The following is a 19,350-nucleotide window of genomic DNA, read 5'->3' on the forward strand; positions in this document are numbered from 1 at the left end:
CTGCCTCACATGACCTGGTGCCTCCCAGATCCAGCCCGCAACTTTCCCACATCTCCGACTCCGGGGGCAAGGAGGACACACCCCCATCAGCTGCCTCCTGTTGCTAGAACCTGCTAGCACCTCATTAACCCAGATGGCCTCCTGCCCTGAGAGGTGTGGGCTGGGCAGAGCTCAGGGCTTGAGTTAGGCTCCCTGACCTTCTTGCCTGTGAGGGAGGGGAGAAGGGACTTGGGGCTCCCTGTGTCAGCCCCAGAAGGTTACTCTCATGCTGTATCGGACAGAGGCTTTTGATCCACAGAGCTCCTACCTTGGACAGACAAGCTGGGGGCCTGATGAGGGGTGCCTGCACCAGGGGAGAAACTGAGGCATGGGGGAGGGAGAGGACTCAAGCTAGAGATGTGAGGAAAGTCCAGGGCCAGCCAGGAAGAAAGACAAGTATCCAGGTGTCCCTCTCTGGGCCACAGGCCAGGTGCTCCGAGGTGCCTCTCAGCAGAGGCCAGCCCCCTGGCCTCCCAACTCGTCAGGCTTCATTCAGCTCCTGGAGCTGTGTCCCCTCTCAGCCTGGGGAAAGTGTCTCCTCTCCACAGCATGGAAGGGGCTAGGGAAAACGGAGGCTATGAGAGTAACACTCTGACAACGAGACCAGAACAGAACAAGGAGAGCACAGAAGCAATGCCCTCCCTGGTCCCCGCACACCAGGCCACACCTCCAGCTTATAGACTCCAGCTTTCAGACTCCAGCTTTCCCTGGGAACCTCTCCTCCCAGGGAGGCTGAAGACAGGTCCTCGGGCACTGGCGGCTGGAGATTGTATCTCAGCCTTGAGGGGAATGAAAGGGTTAACTCTCCTCGTGGCCACTGGGCCAGTCTAGTCAGTTCACCCCAGAGGCTCTAAGTCCAGGCTTGTCGCTGGTATTCTCTCAATTTCAATTTCCTTCTTACTCCTCCTTTCACCTCTTTCTGGGAGACACTGGGAGGAGAAGCTAGGGGCCCTTGGCACCAGCTCTCTCTGGGGTGTCATTTAACACAGGCAGTAATCACAATGTCCTGGTTTATTAGCCCACTCTCCCTCATGCCTGCTGTTGTCATCCCTGGAGCTCTGCTCTCTCTCATACACTCACCCACACAGACACACACCCTGTCAGTGGGAGGAGGAAAGTGCCTCTCACCACAACAGTTCCTGCCTCCCTCAACTTCTCTCCCTAACACTGATCCCAGTCAACGGGGAGGCAGGAAGCAGGAGGTAGGATGCAGGGAGCTAGAGGTACAAAGAACTCTTCTGAAGCAACAGAGCAATCACATAATGCCAGCTCAGAAAAAGAGAACACTGGAGGGCAGACACAAGGAGGGCAGACAAAATCAGAAACCATCAAATGATAACCATTCCTCTCCCAACGAAACAGAGTCCCTGGAGCCGGAGCAAGGACTACAATACTTCAGATCATTTATGAGGTTAATACGCCAGACAGGAGAGAATGGAGATCCTCTCCCGCGGAGAGCAATGAGATTATGCTTTGCAAGTGTTTGTAAATTTCAGAAGCTCTACCAATGTCAGGAGTTGTATCAAGCTCGGCGTAGTTGATATGCCCTGGGCAGACCACAGGAGGGGAGGGCGCTCAGACCTGCCCCACCCCCACTACAGGGTCTTTGGCTTCTTCACGATAAGATTTTAAGGACCGCACACCCACGGACACTTCTTATTCCCAATGTCTAGCGTTTCTGTTGGATGACGTGTCATGATTTGGGGATGTGAAAATGCGGTCCCTTCATGGAACGCCCAGCAAGTGCCTTCCTTGAACAGTGTCTATTTTAGCAGCCCCCGTCGGTGCTGGGAGTGCCCTTGTGAAGCCCGGAGTATGCCCGTTTGCCAGTGAAGGGTGAGGGTGCCCCCATCTGATACCCCTGTCCTCCCACCGCCCGTCCTAGGTAATGGGAGAAGTGTTGGATCAGGCCTCAGCCTGGCACCGGGAGCCATCCATGGAGCAAAGGCAAAGTCCAGCCTTCCACTAGATGGCCAGGGCAAGCAAGGGAGAGATAAGGGTCACACTTTGGACTCCGCGGCCAGAGAGTAGTGTGAGCGCCTCGAGGGGTCCCTGGGCCCCCGTGCCCCTTCTGCTGGCAGTCCCGCTCCCCTGCCTGGTCGAAGGAGGAAGATAGGCAAGGGGAGGAGGGAATAGCCGGCCACTCACTGCACACAGAAAGCGAGGTGAGCATCTGCCCCAATCTCTCGGTCCTTACCGCCGCCGCTTCTTGCGGCGGCGCCCAGCCCCGCATTTGCGCCTTATTGCTCTGGTGCCTCGCGGGGGTCTGGCCAGGAGGGGAGGGCGCCAGGCGGTCCCAGCCCTTCCGCCCGGACCGGCTGGGTGGTGAGTTCGGGGTCGAAAGAAATACGGGGAGGGGGTCCCGAGAAGTGCGCTCTCCTTGCTCGGGGAGGATGGTGGCCGCGTCCCCGGCAGGGGCCCCTGGGTCCCCAGGGCCGCAAAGACGTCCGCGCGGAGCGGCCGGTCGGGTGCCGGCGGTGAGAGGGCGGCGCCAGCCCGCGTCCCCGCCCCTCTCCCGCCACCTTCCCTCCCCGCCCGGTCCTGCGCTGCCTGGGTCGTGCGGGCCGCTCGATCCCAGACCCAGGCCGGCAGCCGGGCTGGCATCGCTGCGGGAGCCGGCGGCCGCCGGGAGCCCCGCGGGCCGGGGCGGGCAGCGCGGGCCGCGGGCGCCGGGACACCTGCGCGCCCAGGTGAGCGGCAGGAGGGCCGGGCGGACGGGACGGGACGGGGCGGGGCGGGTAGGGGGCGGGGGGCGCGGGGCGAGAGAGGAAGGGAGTCAAAGCTCAAAAAGGACCGTGGGTAGGAAGAGGGAAAGGAAGACAGAGCCCTTGGAGAGAAGATTTTGGGGAGGGGGCCTGGGAGGCCGTGAACGTCTTCCTCTGCTGCTCACAAATCAGAGAAACCCTAAGAGGAGGGCTGGGCAGGGGCCTCGGGCCCACCGGGAGGGGCCCAGCGTCTGTTTAGGAGGCCTCTCCTCTCCAGGCCCTGCCCACTCAGGGGGTGGTTCCTCTATCCAGGGTTAGGGGAAGGATGGAGCCCCACACCTGGCTGCCCGCTCCGTGGAGGTTTTCCAGAGGCAGGGGAAGACGACACAGCCCGCTTCCCCTTGGTGTCTCTAAGGAAGCGGGCTGACAACTGGCCCTCCTTCGCCTCCTTGTCTGTGGCCATGAGGGTCCAGGGAAGGGGCTGGCAAACTTATCAGGAAAGGGGCCAATGGTAACTACTTTAGACTTTGAAGCCTGTGCTGTCTCCGTCACAACTAGCAGGAAAGCAGTCATAAACAATTGTAAATAAGTAAATGTGGCTGCATTCCAATAAAACTGTATTTATGGACACTGAAATGTGAATTTCATATAATTTTCGTGTGTTGTAAAATGTTATTCTTCCTTTGATCTTTTTCAACTAAACATGTAAAAAGCATTCTTAGCTTGCAGCCTGTACAAAAACAGGTGGCAGTCTCCAGCCACCCCACGCCCCCACCCCAGGCCTCCCTGTGGCTTGCCCCCCCCCCCCGCGCCCCCATATAGGGAAGGAGAGGGTGTAACTAGGTGCAAGGGGAACCCTCCCACCTGGGAGCATCCAGGAAGCTGGAGACCTGTCCGTGACCCTTGCTCTCGGCGACTCTTTGGACTACAGCATCCTACGAGGCCAGCCTGGGAGCTCGCACCCCAAATAGGCGCACATGTGTGGGAGGAGGTGTAGCTCCAAGGGCCTTTCTACTCAGCATGTGGGGGCATACCCCACCCCACCAAGTCATAGCTGACGCAGCCACGCTCTTCCAACAAGAGACCAAGCCCTTGGCCCTCTCTTCTCCCACTCCATCCTCTTTCCCTTCCCATCCCCACTGCTTTGGTCTCCAAGCCTAGTGCCACTCCCTGATCAAGACTGGCCCTTCCATCTCTTTATTTTCTCTTTTTTTTTTTTTTTTTTGAAAGATTTTATTTTTTCCTTTTTCTCCCCAAAGCCCCCCGGTACATAGTTGTGTATTCTTCGTTGTGGGTTCTTCTAGTTGTGGCATGTGGGACGCTGCCTCAGCGTGGTCTGATGAGCAGTGCCATGTCCGCGCCCAGGATTCGAACCAACGAAACACTGGGCCGCCTGCAGCGGAGCGCGCGAACTTAACCACTCGGCCATGGGGCCAGCCCCTCTTTATTTTCTCTTTGCAGCCTCAAGGGACCCCTCTCTTCTGGACATCAGAGTTATGACGCTTTGGAGGTGACCCAGGCGAAAAGGGATGCAGACCTTTCATCCTCCAGATGAAGGTCCCCTCCAAGGACTCGTGGCCTCCCGCATTGAGGCTTATGGGGGCCGGCATCGGGCCTCTGCCCAGAATGCTGCTGGCGGTCTCTATCCCCGAGGAGGCCTCGTGCTGGTGAGTCCAGGCTACGCCTAAAAGTGACCTGGGGGGGCAAGAACGATGACACTCAGCTTTCAAGTCTTTGTCCCCTTGCAGGTTCGTGGGCTGCTCTATTCCTGTCCCTCACCCCTGGCTTCTTTCCTGGGTTGTGAGGGAGAGGAGGCCAGGGCTAGGCCAGGCTCCCAAGAGTCTGCACCCATCCCAGACAGCTGGGGCAGGCAAGGCAGAGAGCCAGGAGAAGCCAGGTCCTCAGAGAGGTGCTGTGAGACAAGTCCGAGGCATGGAGCTCGGAGAGGTCACCAAGCCCTGGGTTAGCACCTCCCAGACTCCCGCCTCTACTTGGGAGGAGCCTGTGGGGTCTGAGAATTGCCTCCCTCTGAGTCAGGGCTGGAGGAAGAGCAAAGGTTCAGGGTGTCCCTACTCTACAAGGTAGGGGAGGGGTGTGGGGCTGCACCCCAACTCCACCCTCCTGGCCCACCTCCAGTGCTGACCAACGAAAAGAGTGTGGAGGCCCCGCGGTCTTTCTCTCAGACTTCAGGCTTCCCTCCACCTTGAGAACAGTTCTGCTTCCGGCTGGGGGTATCCCCTGCCTTACTGGAGGAGGATTTGGCACTGGGGAGACAGGGAGGACAGCTGGGGACTCTCCCAGGCTGAGGGCGGGAAGGGAGACTGGGAAGTATGTGGGTAAGTCAGGCCACAGGCAGGTCAAGGAATGTGACCAGGCCTGCCCGGGAAGAGACTTGTGGCCGTGGCCTCAACTTCTCACACAGAAGGGCAGCCACTCCCACTGGATAGGACACAGGCTGAATCCCCCTGGGGAGGAGGCTGCACATGTGTGTGTCATCATCCCCACATGCAAGGGAGGCTGTTCACAGACACGGGAAGATGTGAGGGACCCAGAGGGCAGTGTGCACCGTGCGTTGCATGTGCAAGCCCGTGGTACAGGGAGCACACGTGCGAGCGGACAGACACTAGGGGTACACGCCACAGCCCAGGCGTGTGTGTGCCTGTGCTGCTGCTCCGGAGGAGGGCCCTACTTCTGCCCCCGGGCCCACTTGGGGAGCCAGGTTGGCCCGTCTCTGCCCAACTCCCTAGGCCTCTCTGGCAGCAGCCGCTGTGACTCAGGGCAGGAGTGGCTCACACCAAACTGGTTTGAGGGGAGAGGTGAGCCAGCCCAGCTTGCAGCGGTGGGGGACACCATCTGGAGCCAAGCCAGGCCCCCTCTACCTCTCTGGAACTTCTGGGGGAAAGAAGGCACCCCCAGAACTTTCCCTACTCCTCCCCAGGATCTCGGTCGCCGGCGCCTCCAAGACTATGTCCCCTTTGCCAAGGGTTCCGGCCAAGCCCGAGGCTTGTCTCCCATGCGGTTGCGAGAACAGGAGTCCGAGAAGAGGCATGGAGTCCACTTTGCAGTTGGCCCACCTCACTCCCCCAAGCTCAAGGTAATGGTCCCTATCCTCTCCTCCCCACACTCACAGCCTGCGCTGTGACATCCTCCACAGAGGATCCGAGCCGAGATCATGGGCAGCCCCTCCAAGAAACCACAGTCAGCTCTGTCTAGAGACCCCCTCAGGGATGCATCTCTAAGCTGTGTGGCCTCATAAAGATGTCCGTTTTATGGGCAAATGTGAAAATGTTGCCTGAGACCACTGGTTCCCTGAGACTGTTCTGGTCTCCACCTGGAAGTCCCTCTGAAGGGTTCTATCTCGGGAAACCTCTGGAAGGCACCTTTCTGGTCAGGGAGCCCAGGTCAGGCCCCTCTGTCCACGGAACTTTCTGCAGACCAAGGTGCCTTTCCATCCATTTTCCAGCAACGCCCTTTCCCCAGTAATCCCAGCCGAGGTTGATCCCTGTGCCCCAGGCCTCCATGTCCCCACTCACACTCAATGCTGCTTGCCACCTCCCAGATAGACAGGCACACACACACACACACATACACAGCCCTCTTGGGCCAGGTGGGCTGGGTGCCCAGGATGTGACAGGACTGATCCCCTTCTTGGCTCCCCAGGAAGTCACCAGGGCCCACGAGCTGGAGGTGAGGCTGCACACATTCAGCATGTTTGGGATGCCCCGCCTGCCCCCTGAGGACCGGCGGCGCTGGGAGATAGGAGAGGGTGGCGACACAGGCCTGACCATCGAGAAGTCCTGGAAGGAGCTGGTGCCTGGGCACAAGGTGGGCCTGTAACTCGGTCTCTGTCCCGTCCCGGTGGTGTTACAGACACAGGGAAAGCCCTCAGGAAGTGGGGTCATGTGAGGAAAGCGTTTGGAGACATCTTGCTCTGAGTTCAAATCCTGGTAGTGAGATCTTAGTCAAGACAGCATAGCTCTCGGAGCCCCGGTCGCTTCATCTGTAAAGTGGGAATGAGACCCCTACACACTGGAGGACCTGTTTGAGGATTAAAAAGGTCGTCTATGAAGGAGAGCCAGTAGTATTTAAGGAACGCTAGCTGCTGTTCTTGTCATCGTATCCCAACTGAACCAGCCCTCTCCCGGCCCCAGGAGATGAGCCGGGAGCTGTGCCACCAGCAGGAAGCACTGTGGGAGCTCCTGACCACCGAGCTGGTCTACGTGCGAAAGCTCAAGATCATGACGGATGTGAGCCCCTCAGCCCCAGCACTGGCCCCACCCCAGCCGTTTGCCCGTCTACCCCCCCGGCATTATCCCCATTCTCCCAGACCAGAAGGGCAGGGTTGTTGGGGGATGGAGCCACAGGATACCGAGAGATGCCCCTGATTAGAGCCCTGGGGATCTTGGGAGAGAGGTTAGCGGCACTGAAGCTGGGGGTGGGGATGCCTTGAAGGGCTGGGCTGGGGTCCCAAGAGCTGAGCCCATTATCTCCCCCTACATCCAGCTCCTGGCCGCCGGTTTGCTGAACTTGCAGCGAGTGGGACTGCTGAACGAAGTGAGTGGGCGCTCAGGAGGGGAGCCTGGTACATCCCAGCTCGGAGCCCGGGGAGTTGGGGTGGGGTCACAGAGAGCTCTCCAGGCCACCCAGTCCGCATTTCCACTGCCCCGTTTTCTAGGACACCCCTGCCTTCCCTACTCCCCTTCCTGCTCCAAGCAGACAGCAGGTCCTACCCGACCACCACTCTCCAAGCTTAGCTGTCTTGCTTGTCCATGACCAGTACTGCCTGATGGTGACCTGCCGAGGCATGTGGCCAAGTTCTGCTCCCTCCTCCAGGTGTCAGCTGAGACCCTGTTTGGAAACGTCCCCAGCCTGATTCGAGCCCACCACAGCTTTTGGGAAGAGGTGCTGGGGCCTACCCTGGGGGAGACTCGAGCCTCAGGCCGGCCTCTGGACCCTATCAGCCTGCAAAATGGCTTTCTGATGGTGAGCCATGGTGGAGGGCTGTGTCTAGATGGGGCGAGACTGGGAAAGCCCGAAGGAGTTCCTGTGTGCAGGGCATGCCCATTCGCCTGGAATCCTTCCGTGACTCGAGGGGGTCCAAGGGCACAGCCCCTCCCCCACAAGATCACCGTACCTCCTGCCCTTCATTCCACAAGTATGGCCTCTGTCCCAAAGGCTCTTCAGGCTTCTGAGCACCTTGTGAAATGAAAGTGCAGCTATTTCAGGAAAGGGCTATACCTAAGCTCTTAGCCGCTATAAAATCTTACTTCTTGAACAGAGATCCTTTGACAAACAGCAGAAAGCAAGAATGGGGCCTGAGCGAGGCATGCCTTAGCGGGCTGGGAGGAGGGTGTACAGGCCACAGGGGCACCCAGAGCGTGGAGAAGTGTGATAAGAGAAAGCAAGAAGCCTAGCACCAGACTTTCTTCCAGCTTTACCCACCCAGGAAAACGTGGGCCTTGCTGAGTTGGAATGGGGTAGAAAGGTAGGGGGACAATCTCCTGGGAGCCTTAAGTGGCCCCTTCCACAGGAACAGAGCTTCTAGGCAAGCCTCAGGTCACCACCCCACCATTGGGGTGAAATGGGATCTGCAGTGTCCTGAAAACGTTCCAGCTGAATTATTGACGGTGGGAGTGAGTCCAGAGCAGCAGGGCACAGCAGGGGCTGTGGGTGGGCCTCTCAGAGCCTCCAGTGCTCCTTGGAATCCGGAGAGAGGGGGCTGGAAGTCATGGGGAAGAGCCGTCACGGGAGGTCGGGATTGGCAAGAGCTGGACTAAGGGTCTGAGAGGCTCTCGGCCCGCCCTGCTCTCCACATTCTGCAGCTGGAGCCTGTATCTCATGACATTCTCCCCCTGCCTGCTCCCCTCCCCCCATATCTGTTCCTCCAGTTCAGCCAGCGGTTTCAGCCCTACATCCAGTACTGCCTGCGAGTGAAGCAGACCATGGCTTACGCCCGGGAGCAGCAAGACAATAACCCGCTCTTCAATGCCTTCGTGCAGGTAGGAGCGAGCGGGGTGCCTAGGGAAGCGGGGGGTCCTTACACAACCAGGTCATCCCTGGTCTCCAGCTGGGTCCAAGGCTGAGTTCATCACTAGGGTGGGTCAGGAGGGATCCTGCAGACCCCTGACCCCCTGCCCACATTCCCTGGCAGTGGTGTGAGAAGCACAAGCGCTCGGGGAGGCAGACCCTGGGTGACTTGCTCATCAAGCCCCACCAGCGCATCACCAAGTACCCGCTGCTGCTCCAGGCTGTGCTCAAGAGGAGCCCCGAGGCACGAGCCCAAGAGGCCCTGCACGCCATGGTAGGGGGCCTGGTGGACCAGTACCCTTGGGAGTTGGGGGCTGGTGCGTGGGAACTGATATCCATGAACCCTTGAGGGTCTCGTTCTTCATATGCATGTGACCATGTGGCACTGACTGGCCAGTCTGTGTTGGAATGCTGTGGCTGCCAGTGATGGGGTGGGATGGACAGGGTGAGGAACTAAGCTGTCCCTCCTTCCACCCACCTGCCTTCACCTAGATTGCAGCTGTGGAGTCATTCCTGCGACACATCAATAAGCAGGTCCGCCAGGGCGAAGAGCAGGAGAGTTTGGTGGCTGCAGCCCAACGCATTGGGCCATACGAGGTGCTGGAGCCGTCCAGTGAGGAGGTGGAGAAGGTGAGAGAGGGCACAGGGAAGGGGCCCCGGAAGCAAGGTCCCCAAGCAAACGGGTGAAGCAGAGGCCTGCGGGGGAGGGGGCAGAGGCACCACAGAGGGTGTGTGAGCGTTCAAGGGGCGGAGTTCAAAAGGGTGAGGAGGAGGCACTGGGATGCTTCCTCTCCGTCCAAGACAGGAAGGACCAGGAAGAGAAGGGGCTGGTGACAGAACCAAGAACCACCTTAGCTGAGAGGTAGAGACAAGCCCCACCCAGCCCCTGATCCTCTCCTCTCTATATCGCTCAGAACCTGCGTCCATTCTCCACCCTGGACCTGACGTCACCCATGCTGGGGGTTGCTCCCGAGCACACCAGGCAGCTGTTGCTGGAAGGACCCGTGCGGGTGAAGGAGGGGCGAGAAGGGAAGGTGAGAGAGCTGTGGGGAGGAGCGGAGAAGATGGGAGATGGACTGCAGAGAAAGAACAGGGAGATGATGGAGACAGGATAAGAGTCAGAAAAGCGGGAAATGGGAGAAGAGGGGTGTGTGTGTCTGTGTGTCTACTGGGAAGAGGACATGGTTCCAGCTAAGCTCTGGTTGTATGCATGTCCCTGAGTCAGCCACTTTCTCTGCCTTTAAAGCGAGAGATGGGGCCAAATCGACACCCCTTCCAGCTCTAGCCTCCCACAGTTCTGTGCTTGTCCCTGTGCACGTGTGCACCCATGCAATTCACACCCGCGCATGAGCCCCCATCCCTGTCCAGCCCTTCCCCCTGCTCCAGCTGACCCTTGTCTCTTTCTCCTACGCACGACCCCAGCTGGACGTGTACCTGTTCCTCTTCTCCGACATGCTCCTGGTGACCAAGCCCCACCGCAAAGCAGACAAAGCCAAGGTCATCCGCCCCCCACTCATGCTGGAGAAGCTTGTGTGCCAACCCCTCCGAGACCCTAGTATGTCTCCTGCGGGGCCCCTTCCCTTCTCCTTTCCTCTTGGCAAAGGGAGGGGGAAGTCGGGATGGCGACCAAATAAGGTCCGGCCCTTGAAGCAGGCCTTCTCCACCCAGACAGCTTCCTGGTGATCCACCTCACTGAATTCCAGTGTGTCTCCACTGCCCTCACTATGCATTGTCCCAGTCCTGCAGACCGTGCCCGGTGGCTGGAGAAGACGCAGCAGGCCCAGGTATGTGAAAACCAGGCATAGGGAGGAACGGTCGGGGCCCTCGGAGCTCAGAAACGGGAGCACAAGAGGGGAAGAGGAGGAGAGGCTGAGGTGGATGCAGGTTCAGACCTCCAGCCCCTAGGCGTGCCCTCAAGAGAGAGACGCAGCCTTGACCATCTGCAGAAGAAAGCCTGGCCAGCTACTGTGCTAGTCCCTGGGACAGCCCCAGACAGCATCCCCTAAACAATTATACCCTGAAACAATTAACTTCTACACTTGAAGTTCCATTCAACAGACATTAACAGAGCCCTTGCTGGGTGCAGGCACTGGCTAGGTGCTAGGGAATCAGAAAAGAATAGAACACCATTCCCGCCCTCAAGGAATGTGCGCTGCAGCCTAGCTGGACAAACGAGTATACAAATAATAGAAATAATAGAATAATAATAATAAGAGAAATCATAGAAACATGTACACAGAAAGGAACTAGGACCAAGAAGAGAGTAATTCACTCTGTCTGGTGGCTTGGTTGGAAGGGCACAGTGCAGAGGGAGGGTACGCGGCGAAGCCTTCACAGAAGAGCTATTGTCTGAGCACCTTCTGCGGGATATCTACGAGTACATCAACAAGAGTGGGCGGGAAAGGTATTCCAAATGGAGAAGCAGACTGTGCAAAGGTCAGAAATATGAACCAGTTGCGTCCGTTGAGAGAATCCCCGGCCTAGTAGCTTGTATCTCTAGGGCATAAAGCAGAAGGGCGGGCATAAAGCAGAAGGGCACGCGTAGCAGCAGAGAGGCTGGGAGGTAGGCGCCACCAGATCGTGCCCATCTCAAGGAACTTGAACTTTGTCCTACAGATGACACAGAGCCAGTGAAGGTGTTTAACCAGGGAGTGACGTGGGCAGATGTACGTGATAAAAGCTAGAGGACTTCAGAAGAAGAGAGATGCGAGTGGAGCTGTAGTGGTTCCCTCTAAGTGGGGCTTAAATCAACAGAAACTTATTCTCTCCCAGTCTGGAGGCCAGAAGCTGGAAATCAAGGTGTCGGCAGGGCCGCACTTCCTCTCCAAGGCTCTAAAGCCTTGGAGGAGAATCTGTCATTGCCTCTTGCAGCTTCTGGTAGCTCCAGGTGTCCCTTAGCGGTGGCAACATCACTCCCCTCTGCCTCTGTCCCCACGTCGCCTTCCTCTCTGTGTGTCTCTGTGTCCAAATCGCTCTGTCCTGACTCTTATGAAGACCTCAGTCATTAGATTTAGAGCCCGCCCAAATCCAGCAGGAGCTCATCTTGAGATCCTTAACTTAGGATCCTTAACTTAGGGTCTCTGGAAAGACCCTTTATCCAAATAAGGTCACGCTCACAGGTTCTCAGGGTTAGGACCTGGACACGTCTTTCTGGGGCCACTGTTCGAACCACTACAGAAGCCGAATGGCCAGAGGAGAGCGGAGGTTTGAGTTGGACTTTTAAGGATGGGGAAGACCATGAGCAGAAGACTCAAGGTGGCAACTGGGTTGGATTTATTTGGGGACAGTGACCATGTCTGTCTGAGTCTGGAGCAAAGGGTTTGTGTGAGCGAGTGATGAGAGGCCAGGTTCTACAGGACCCCAAGAGCTACCGAAGAGTGTGGACTGGACGAGACTGAACTGAACTGGGTTGACAAGAGAGAGCCACCAGAGATCCTTGAGCAAGGGTATGCCAGGGTGAAATCACTGTGTTCTGTCTTGAAGTGTCAGGTGGCAGAGTGACAGGTGGGCTGAGAAGGGAGAGGTTGGTGGCAGGAGATTTACTGTACGAGAGTGTGGCTGTGAAACACTGAGGTTCAGTGCCATGGCCTTAGGGACACATTGCAGAAAAGAAAAAAAAGAAGGGAGAAGAAAGGGGCGAAAGAAGAAGGAAGGGGAAGAAGAGCCTTAGGGAGACTGTGGTTGACAGCCTAGACTGACAGAGTGCACGAAAATCTCGGGTCAGACGTCACTTCTACCTCTTCCTACCCTGCTGAGCGACGGTGAGCCATGTGGCCTCCCTGAGCTTCCATTTCTCCACCTGAAAATGGCTGCACATAATAGCAGTCCTTGCCTCGTACGGAAGGTTCAAAGGAATCATTCAGATTAAACAGGGAGCATGGCGCCAGCTCTGGGTGAATGCTCGGTAACTCAGGTCTGTGGGGACAGACATGATGTGCCTCCCAGGGTTCTTGCTGGAGAGACGGCCTTGGCAAAGGCACCCCTGACAGCAACGAAATTATTGGAAAGAGAAACCGTTTGTTTAGTTGTTGCTTCCTGGGAGAGGGGAGGCTAGGGTGGTAATACTTAGTTTTCAACAGAAGCACTTGGGGATGAGGTGGTGGGAGACAGCCCAGTGCAGACACCCTAGGGGCTTTTGGAAATATGGAAACGCAGACCTGGAGCTCAGCTGAGAAATAGTTGCTAATAATATGAAAGTCGCTAAGGGAGTAGATCTTAAAAGTTCTCATCACAAGAGAAAAAAAATTGTAACAATGTATGGTGACAGATGTTAACTAGACTTATTGTGGTGGTCGTTTCATAATACATACCAATATTAAATCATTACGTTGTACACCTGAAACTAATATAGTATTATATGTCAACTACACCTCAATTTAAAAAAAAAGAAAAGGCATTTGAACAAGGAAAGAAATGTTAGTGTAGACTATTTCTAAAGAATGCAACTTCATTATTTTTAAAGAGTTTAAATCAAATTAGTGGTTCTCATAGGGCTCACTTTAATGAATAGATAATAATGATTTGTCATTAGCATATTAGGGCCTCTGAAACTTTTGAGAAAGGGTGAAAATAGTCTTGTAGTTTAAATAATTTTAAGCATTCTTCCCACAGTCTTTTCTATGATACTGTGTCATAATGTGGAAAGCTTATCTGAGAAAAGGAAAACCAGAGCGTGGTCTCAGTTTAAGTACTGTATTAAAAATTCTGGGAGGCCGGCCTGGTGGCATAGTGGTTTAGTTCGCACGCTCCACTTCAGTGGCCCAGGGTTCGAGGTTTCAGATCACAAAGCCATGCTGGCCAAGCCATGCTAGCCAAGCCGTGCTGTGGTAGCATCCTACATATAAAGTGGAGGAAGATGGGCACAGATGTTAGCTCAGGGGCAATCTTCCTCAAGCCAAAAGAGGAAGATTGGCAACAGATGTTAACTCAGGGCCAATCTTCCTCACCAAATTTTTTTTTAAAATTCTGAATTAGGAGAGTAAAAGATAAATGAGGTTTTTGCCATAAAAAAAGATATAAGGATGAAAGATGGAACCTGAAAATCTTGTATCCTCCAGCCCTGCAGGGCTGCCACTTGGGGGTGTGATGAGAGCGGTCTCCCATCTGCTGACCCATGCTTCAGGCCCGCTCAGAGTCCCCTCTCTCTGCGTGGCAGGGGCCTGCCCTCCACACCACTCTCCCCAGCCCAAACACAGTGTCCGCAAGGCCAGACTGGCTGGCAACTGACATCACTCTTAGTGATTAATCGAGTTGCACTGAAGGCTGGGAAAGTGAGGAGCAGAGGACAAAACTGGAAACGAGCCTCGGGGTTCCTGGAGCCCCCCCTCCCCAGGACAGCAGGTGGGGGCCCTTACTGGCAGGCAGCCTCCTTTCTTTACCACCCCCACCGTCAGAACCTTCTCTTCTTCCTTTGGTTCCCAGTGGCCTGATGACACCCCGGTCCCACCTTCTCCCTTTAGAACCCCCAGGAGACCACTAAAAATTGTTGGTATTTTATTACGCAAACTAATGTAGCCCCCGGTAGTCCTCCTCCTGGCTAGTAGAGGTAAGGAAGTCATTTCTGATATGCTGCCAAGCAGGGCACAAGCTCTGGCCCCCCTTCACAAGGCAAAGAACACTGAAACCTCGAAATTAGTGTGTCCTGCTATTGTCTCAGACCACATTCTTGGGGACTGCTTCTCTCAATTGCCAACAGTGTTTATAAACTGAAGAGGGCTGTAGAATGTCCAGTGGTCTCCTGAGAGAGCCGCCCCCAGGGGTCACACTGTTTTTCTCCCCCTTACAGAAGCGTAGATGTAGATTTATTCCTCGTGGGTCTGACCACGAGGGCTTGAGCTTCTCAAGGGGTGAGAGACTGAATCTTGGGAAATGCCCATATTTAGGGGCGGCTAGAGGAAAAGGAACCAGTGACGGGAACAGAAAGCTGTCAGAGACAGAGGCCAAGAAACGAAAGGAGGGAAAGAGCCAGGCTCCCAGGGCGCCCCAGCCCATCTCTCAGTTGCTATCTGTGTTCTTGCGGAGTTCCTGCACTTCTCCAAGCCCGTCCCCATCTGGGGAATTGCAGCGATGATGGGAACTACCATGCAGGACAGACGGGAGAATTATATTTGTCAGCTGCTTGGCACCAGGCCCAGCACTTAATGGGCGCTCCATAAATGTTTGTTATTGTCCTCATTAGCAGAAAGGCTGGAGGGTGGGGCCTGGTGGCCCATGCTGGCTGGGGGAATGCCTGCACATCTGCTGCTTAGAGTCTGTGGGCACCTTCCAGAGATGGGCTTTCGTCCATAGTGGGGACGTCGGGAGGAAAGTGGGTAAATCTGGGAGCCACTCCAGAGGCAGCGGGAGGGGAGGCATTTCCTCCCAAGGCTTCAGTTCTCCACCAGGGCAGAGGAAGAAGAATCGTGTAGGGGAGCCCTCCCTTCCTTTTCCCGGCTTTGTGGGGGTGTCACATTCTGGCTCAGGCACCAATTTCCTCTTCCTTTCCCACCCTGCCCCCAACACGTCTCTCCTCTTACCCAAGCTGAGAAAACCCTCCCAGGGTTGTTGGGGAGGCTTTGGGGTGGCTGGGGGCACTTCAGACAGCCCCGGCCCCTGGTACCTGAGGTCTCCCACCTCTCTGCTGCTTCCCTGGGTGGGGCCAGAGGCAAGTTTAGCAGAGATGCTGGTATTGGATATTCTTTACAGACAACCCCCACTTCCTTCCAGTTCTTTTCTTCCACACACCGTCTGTATCCTGGATATCCCAAACACAAACTTGAACTTGGGTCATGTGGGGAAAAGGGCACTACATCTCAGCAGGACAGGCAGGCTGCCCCAGTCCCGCCCTGGCCTCTCCCGCCCTCCTGTCTCCTCTTCCTCCCCCACACTCCTCCTGCGCAGCTGGTAGATGAGGCCTGGGGACAGGACGAGGGGGCAGATCACAGGACCTGGCCCATGCTGGTTTCCTGCCCCTAGGCCCCATCGCCCCTTGCTCTGGCCCAGGGAACCCAGTCTGATGAGACTGCTAAGCATCTTTGCACTGCTTTGTCACTCACCAGGCTGACTGCAGAGCCAGGGGAAGGAGAATGGGAAATACAAGCTTGATGTCACTTTCCTATCCCTGTTCATCCATTTCTCCACGTCTCTTGTCCTGACCCAGCTACCCTCCTGTATTTCTGGACAGGCTTTGGGAAGGTCCAGGTGCCCAAGAGTTGCTGGTTCATTAGACCTCAAGCTGGGGAGATATTCAAAATATTTAATAACCAGTATGACATGGACATCAAATCAATCCGAGCGGAGCTTTGCGGGGAGCTGGGGGGAGGGTCCTAGGTCCCCTGCTGAGCCAGCTGCTCTCCCTCTAGCTGCTGGATCTTGGGGGCGGGGTCGTCCGGGGCAAAGGGAGGCGGAGGCTCCCACAGCAGCCCTCTGCTTACCAGCACGGAAGGACTTCAATATTTTAACAATGATACGGCCACTCCAGTGCGTTCTGTTATCAGCCTGCCCACAGCAGCCGCCACCTCCCTTTTGCCGAGCCCCACCTTGGACCTGAGTCTTCTCAGGTTCTGCTGCCTTCCCCACCCCCGCGAACGCTGTCCTTTAGTAACACTTTGCCCTTTGAAGCTGCCCTTGAAAAATAGTGCTGAACTAGGACTCACAGCAAAAAGCCCAGTCCCAGGTGTGCTTCTCTCACCCTGTGCCACCTTGAGCAAGTCCCTTCATCTCTTGTTTTCCATCTGTAAAATGGGCTAACAGCCATGCTTCCCACGGTGTGTATCAAATGACCCTGTGCGTGTGGGGGTGCTTTGTAAACCACTTCTCAGATGTCACCATTTTATTCTGATGGCGCTAATATGAAAATGTTGAGGGAGAAAGATAGAAAATAGTCATGTGCCGCATAACGATGTTTCAGTCAACGATGGGCCGCACATATGACTGCAGTCCCGTAAGATTAGTACCATATAGCCCAGGTGTATAGTAGGCGATACCATCTAGGTTTGTGGAAGCACACTCTATTATGTTCGCACAACTACGAAATCACCTAACGACACGTTTCTCAGAACGTGCCCCTGTTGTTAAGCGACACATGACTGTATAATGTATCCTCTTCATTCTTGAGATGATCCTGCTTTCATCTCTGAAGGACAGCAGAGTCCTCAGCCCAGAACAGGGCCTGCCTCTGCCCACCCTGGTGGTAGGAAAAAGAGTAACCTGAGGGCCCGGCACTTATACCACCATCACCACCAATCAGGGAGGGCTTCCTGAAAGAGGAGACAGACAGGATAGAGAGCTTACCAAAGGGGCATAAGAAGCAGGAAGAACTGTACGGGTAGGAAAAGGGGCCCTCTATTCACCCACCCACCCCCAGGACCGGCTCAGAGTGCAAATCCTGCCTCACCCCACTTTCTTACTGCATGACCTCAGCAGTTACCTAACCTCAGCCTCCATTTCTCAGTAGTAAAGGAGTGAAAAATAATATCTGCCTCACAGGGTGGTTGTGAAGATTAAACAAGATAATGTATGTAAAGCACCTAGCGTGGTGCCTGGCATACAGCAAGTGCTCAATAAATGAGAGCTCTTAATGAAACGTATCGCCACCCCAGGTCACCCTGCAAAAGCTGAAGGCAGAGGAGTACGTCCAACAGAAGAGGGAGCTCCTGGCCCTCTATCGGGACCAGGACCGGGAGTCCCTGGGCACCAGGCCCTCCACACCCTCGCTGGAGGGCTCTCAGAGCAGCGCAGAGGGGAGGTAAGACCCACAGCGACTACAGGGCTCCCAAGGTGGGGGGTGCAGTCAGGGAGGGAAAGAAGTGGAACCCACAAGGCTGAGAAATGGCAGTCCACCTTGTAAGGGGATTGGGAATAGAGTGAGGGACCCGGCTACAGCTCAGAGTAGAACAGGTTGGCACCAGCCGTGCGAAGGGCCGCATGGGACAGCCTAGGGGGTCAGCCAGCCTAGGGATGGCACAGGGCGAGGCAAACAGGCACAAGTGGCATGAACTCCCTGAGAGGAGCAGGCTTCCCAGGCCAGGGATGGAGAGTGAAGGCCAGTATGGATTTGCACAACGTCGCAGCTGCAGGGTTCAGCTAGTCCAAATCTGCAGAGAGCGTGAGGGGGTCACCCAGAATAACTCAGCTGTTTGGCAGCATGGTGAAGGAGACGACAGATCCACTGAAGGTAACCTCAGGGGAGCTCAGGAGCCCCTCAGGAAACACCTGAGCGCCTCCTTGATACAAGGTCCTGGACCAGGGGCTATGGCTTAAATGCCTTAGCGGAGCTTCCAGTCTAGCCAGCGAGATGAGAAAAACAACCTCAGGGCAAGAGAAAGGTGAGACCAAAATAAATTTGGAGGAGGGGCCATTTCTGGATGGAGCGATCAAGGGAGACTTCCTGGACTTGAACTTGACCCCTCAGAATCTGACTCCTACCATTCACTATTGATTGTAGGACTCCTGGGATCTCGACCATCATCCCCCACCTGGTGGTGACAGAAGACACGGATGAAGACACTCCCTCGGGACCAGATGATACCTCAGACTCTGGCTATGGCACTCTGATCCCAGGCTCCCCCGAGGGGTCCCGCTCCCCACTGAGCCGACTACGCTCGCGGGCCTTCCGGCGGGACCCTCGCCTCACTTTCTCCACCATGGACCTCCGAGATGTTCCTCTGCGCCCCCGGCCTTCTAACCCCCAAGCTCCTCAACGCCGAAGTGCCCCTGAACTGCCGGAGGAAGGTATCCAAAGAAGAGGCAGTCTTCCCAGGGGAGACCCACCGACCTGGTCTGAGGAAGAAGATGGGACCTCAGTGGGAGGGAACGTGGTAGTGGAAACCTTGCATAGGGCCCGACTTCGGGGGCAGCTCCCCACCTCCCCGACCCACGCTGACTCTGCTGGGGAAAGCCCCTGGGAGTCCTCAGGAGATGAGGAAGAAGAGGGGTCCCTCTTCCTAGGACCTGGCCGCACCCCCTCCCACCGCCCTCTCCGGGCTGAAGACATGCTCAGAGAGATTCGGGAGGAACTGGCCAGCCAAAGGATTGAGGGCGTCCCTGAGCCTGGGGACAGCAGGCCTCGGAAGCTGACGCGGATCCAACTGCAGAGGATGCGTGGCTCCCACATCATACAGCTGGACACCCCGCTGTCCACATCGTAAGTGTGAAGGGGAGGTGGCATGGGAGGGAGCCGAGGGGAAGGCTAGCATGGAGGGGAGGGGTCCTAGAGTAGGAGGTCAGTGGGGAGGAGCTCATAGAGAAGGAGGGTGGTACCGGAGCAGGGCCTTGGCAGGGAAGGGCCCTGAGCCTCACCTGCACCCCACTTCTGACTTTATCTAACACCCACCTCCTTTCTTCTCAGAGAAGTGTGAGGACCACTCAGGACCTTTGGCATTTCTCCTGGAGGAAATCTCTCCCCAAGAGTGCTGGTCACCACCCCACCCCTGGACTCTACCTCAAGGACCACACTTCCCACGGAGAAGCCTGGCCCAGGCACCCTGCCCTTCCTGCTCAGAGGACTTGGGGATCAGGAGCAGTACATTTATGTACCATAAACACACGGGAGCCCCACATAAAGTTGTACATAAAAACGACTGCCCAGTCATCACTACAT

At 56.2% G+C, this 19,350-nt stretch overlaps 1 protein-coding gene across 5 annotated transcripts; it reads left to right on the forward strand.

Moving 5' to 3' along the window:
* Window positions 1-1,165: 1,165 nt before the first annotated feature.
* On the forward strand, window positions 1,166-19,327 carry PLEKHG6 (pleckstrin homology and RhoGEF domain containing G6). 5 transcript variants are annotated; one of them, XM_070618951.1, is made up of 16 exons: window positions 1,166-2,204; window positions 4,182-4,411; window positions 5,683-5,838; window positions 6,405-6,569; window positions 6,896-6,991; window positions 7,248-7,298; window positions 7,578-7,727; window positions 8,633-8,743; window positions 8,896-9,045; window positions 9,264-9,401; window positions 9,686-9,805; window positions 10,194-10,326; window positions 10,440-10,555; window positions 17,351-17,496; window positions 18,196-18,894; window positions 19,099-19,327. In XM_070618951.1, exons 2-16 carry the CDS (start codon window positions 4,274-4,276, stop codon window positions 19,106-19,108), a joined length of 2,379 nt encoding a protein of 792 aa, XP_070475052.1. In that variant the 5' UTR covers window positions 1,166-2,204; window positions 4,182-4,273; the 3' UTR covers window positions 19,109-19,327. The 5 variants fall into 5 exon arrangements, with proteins under 5 accessions (XP_070475052.1, XP_070475054.1, XP_070475051.1 ...); XM_070618953.1 differs by having other exon boundaries at window positions 1,525-2,204; window positions 4,206-4,411; XM_070618950.1 differs by lacking the exon at window positions 1,166-2,204 and adding an exon at window positions 2,592-2,729.
* Window positions 19,328-19,350: the final 23 nt, after the last annotated feature.

The sequence above is a fragment of the Equus przewalskii genome, chromosome 5 (genome assembly GCF_037783145.1).
Source record: "Equus przewalskii isolate Varuska chromosome 5, EquPr2, whole genome shotgun sequence".
Taxonomy (NCBI): domain Eukaryota; kingdom Metazoa; phylum Chordata; class Mammalia; order Perissodactyla; family Equidae; genus Equus; species Equus przewalskii.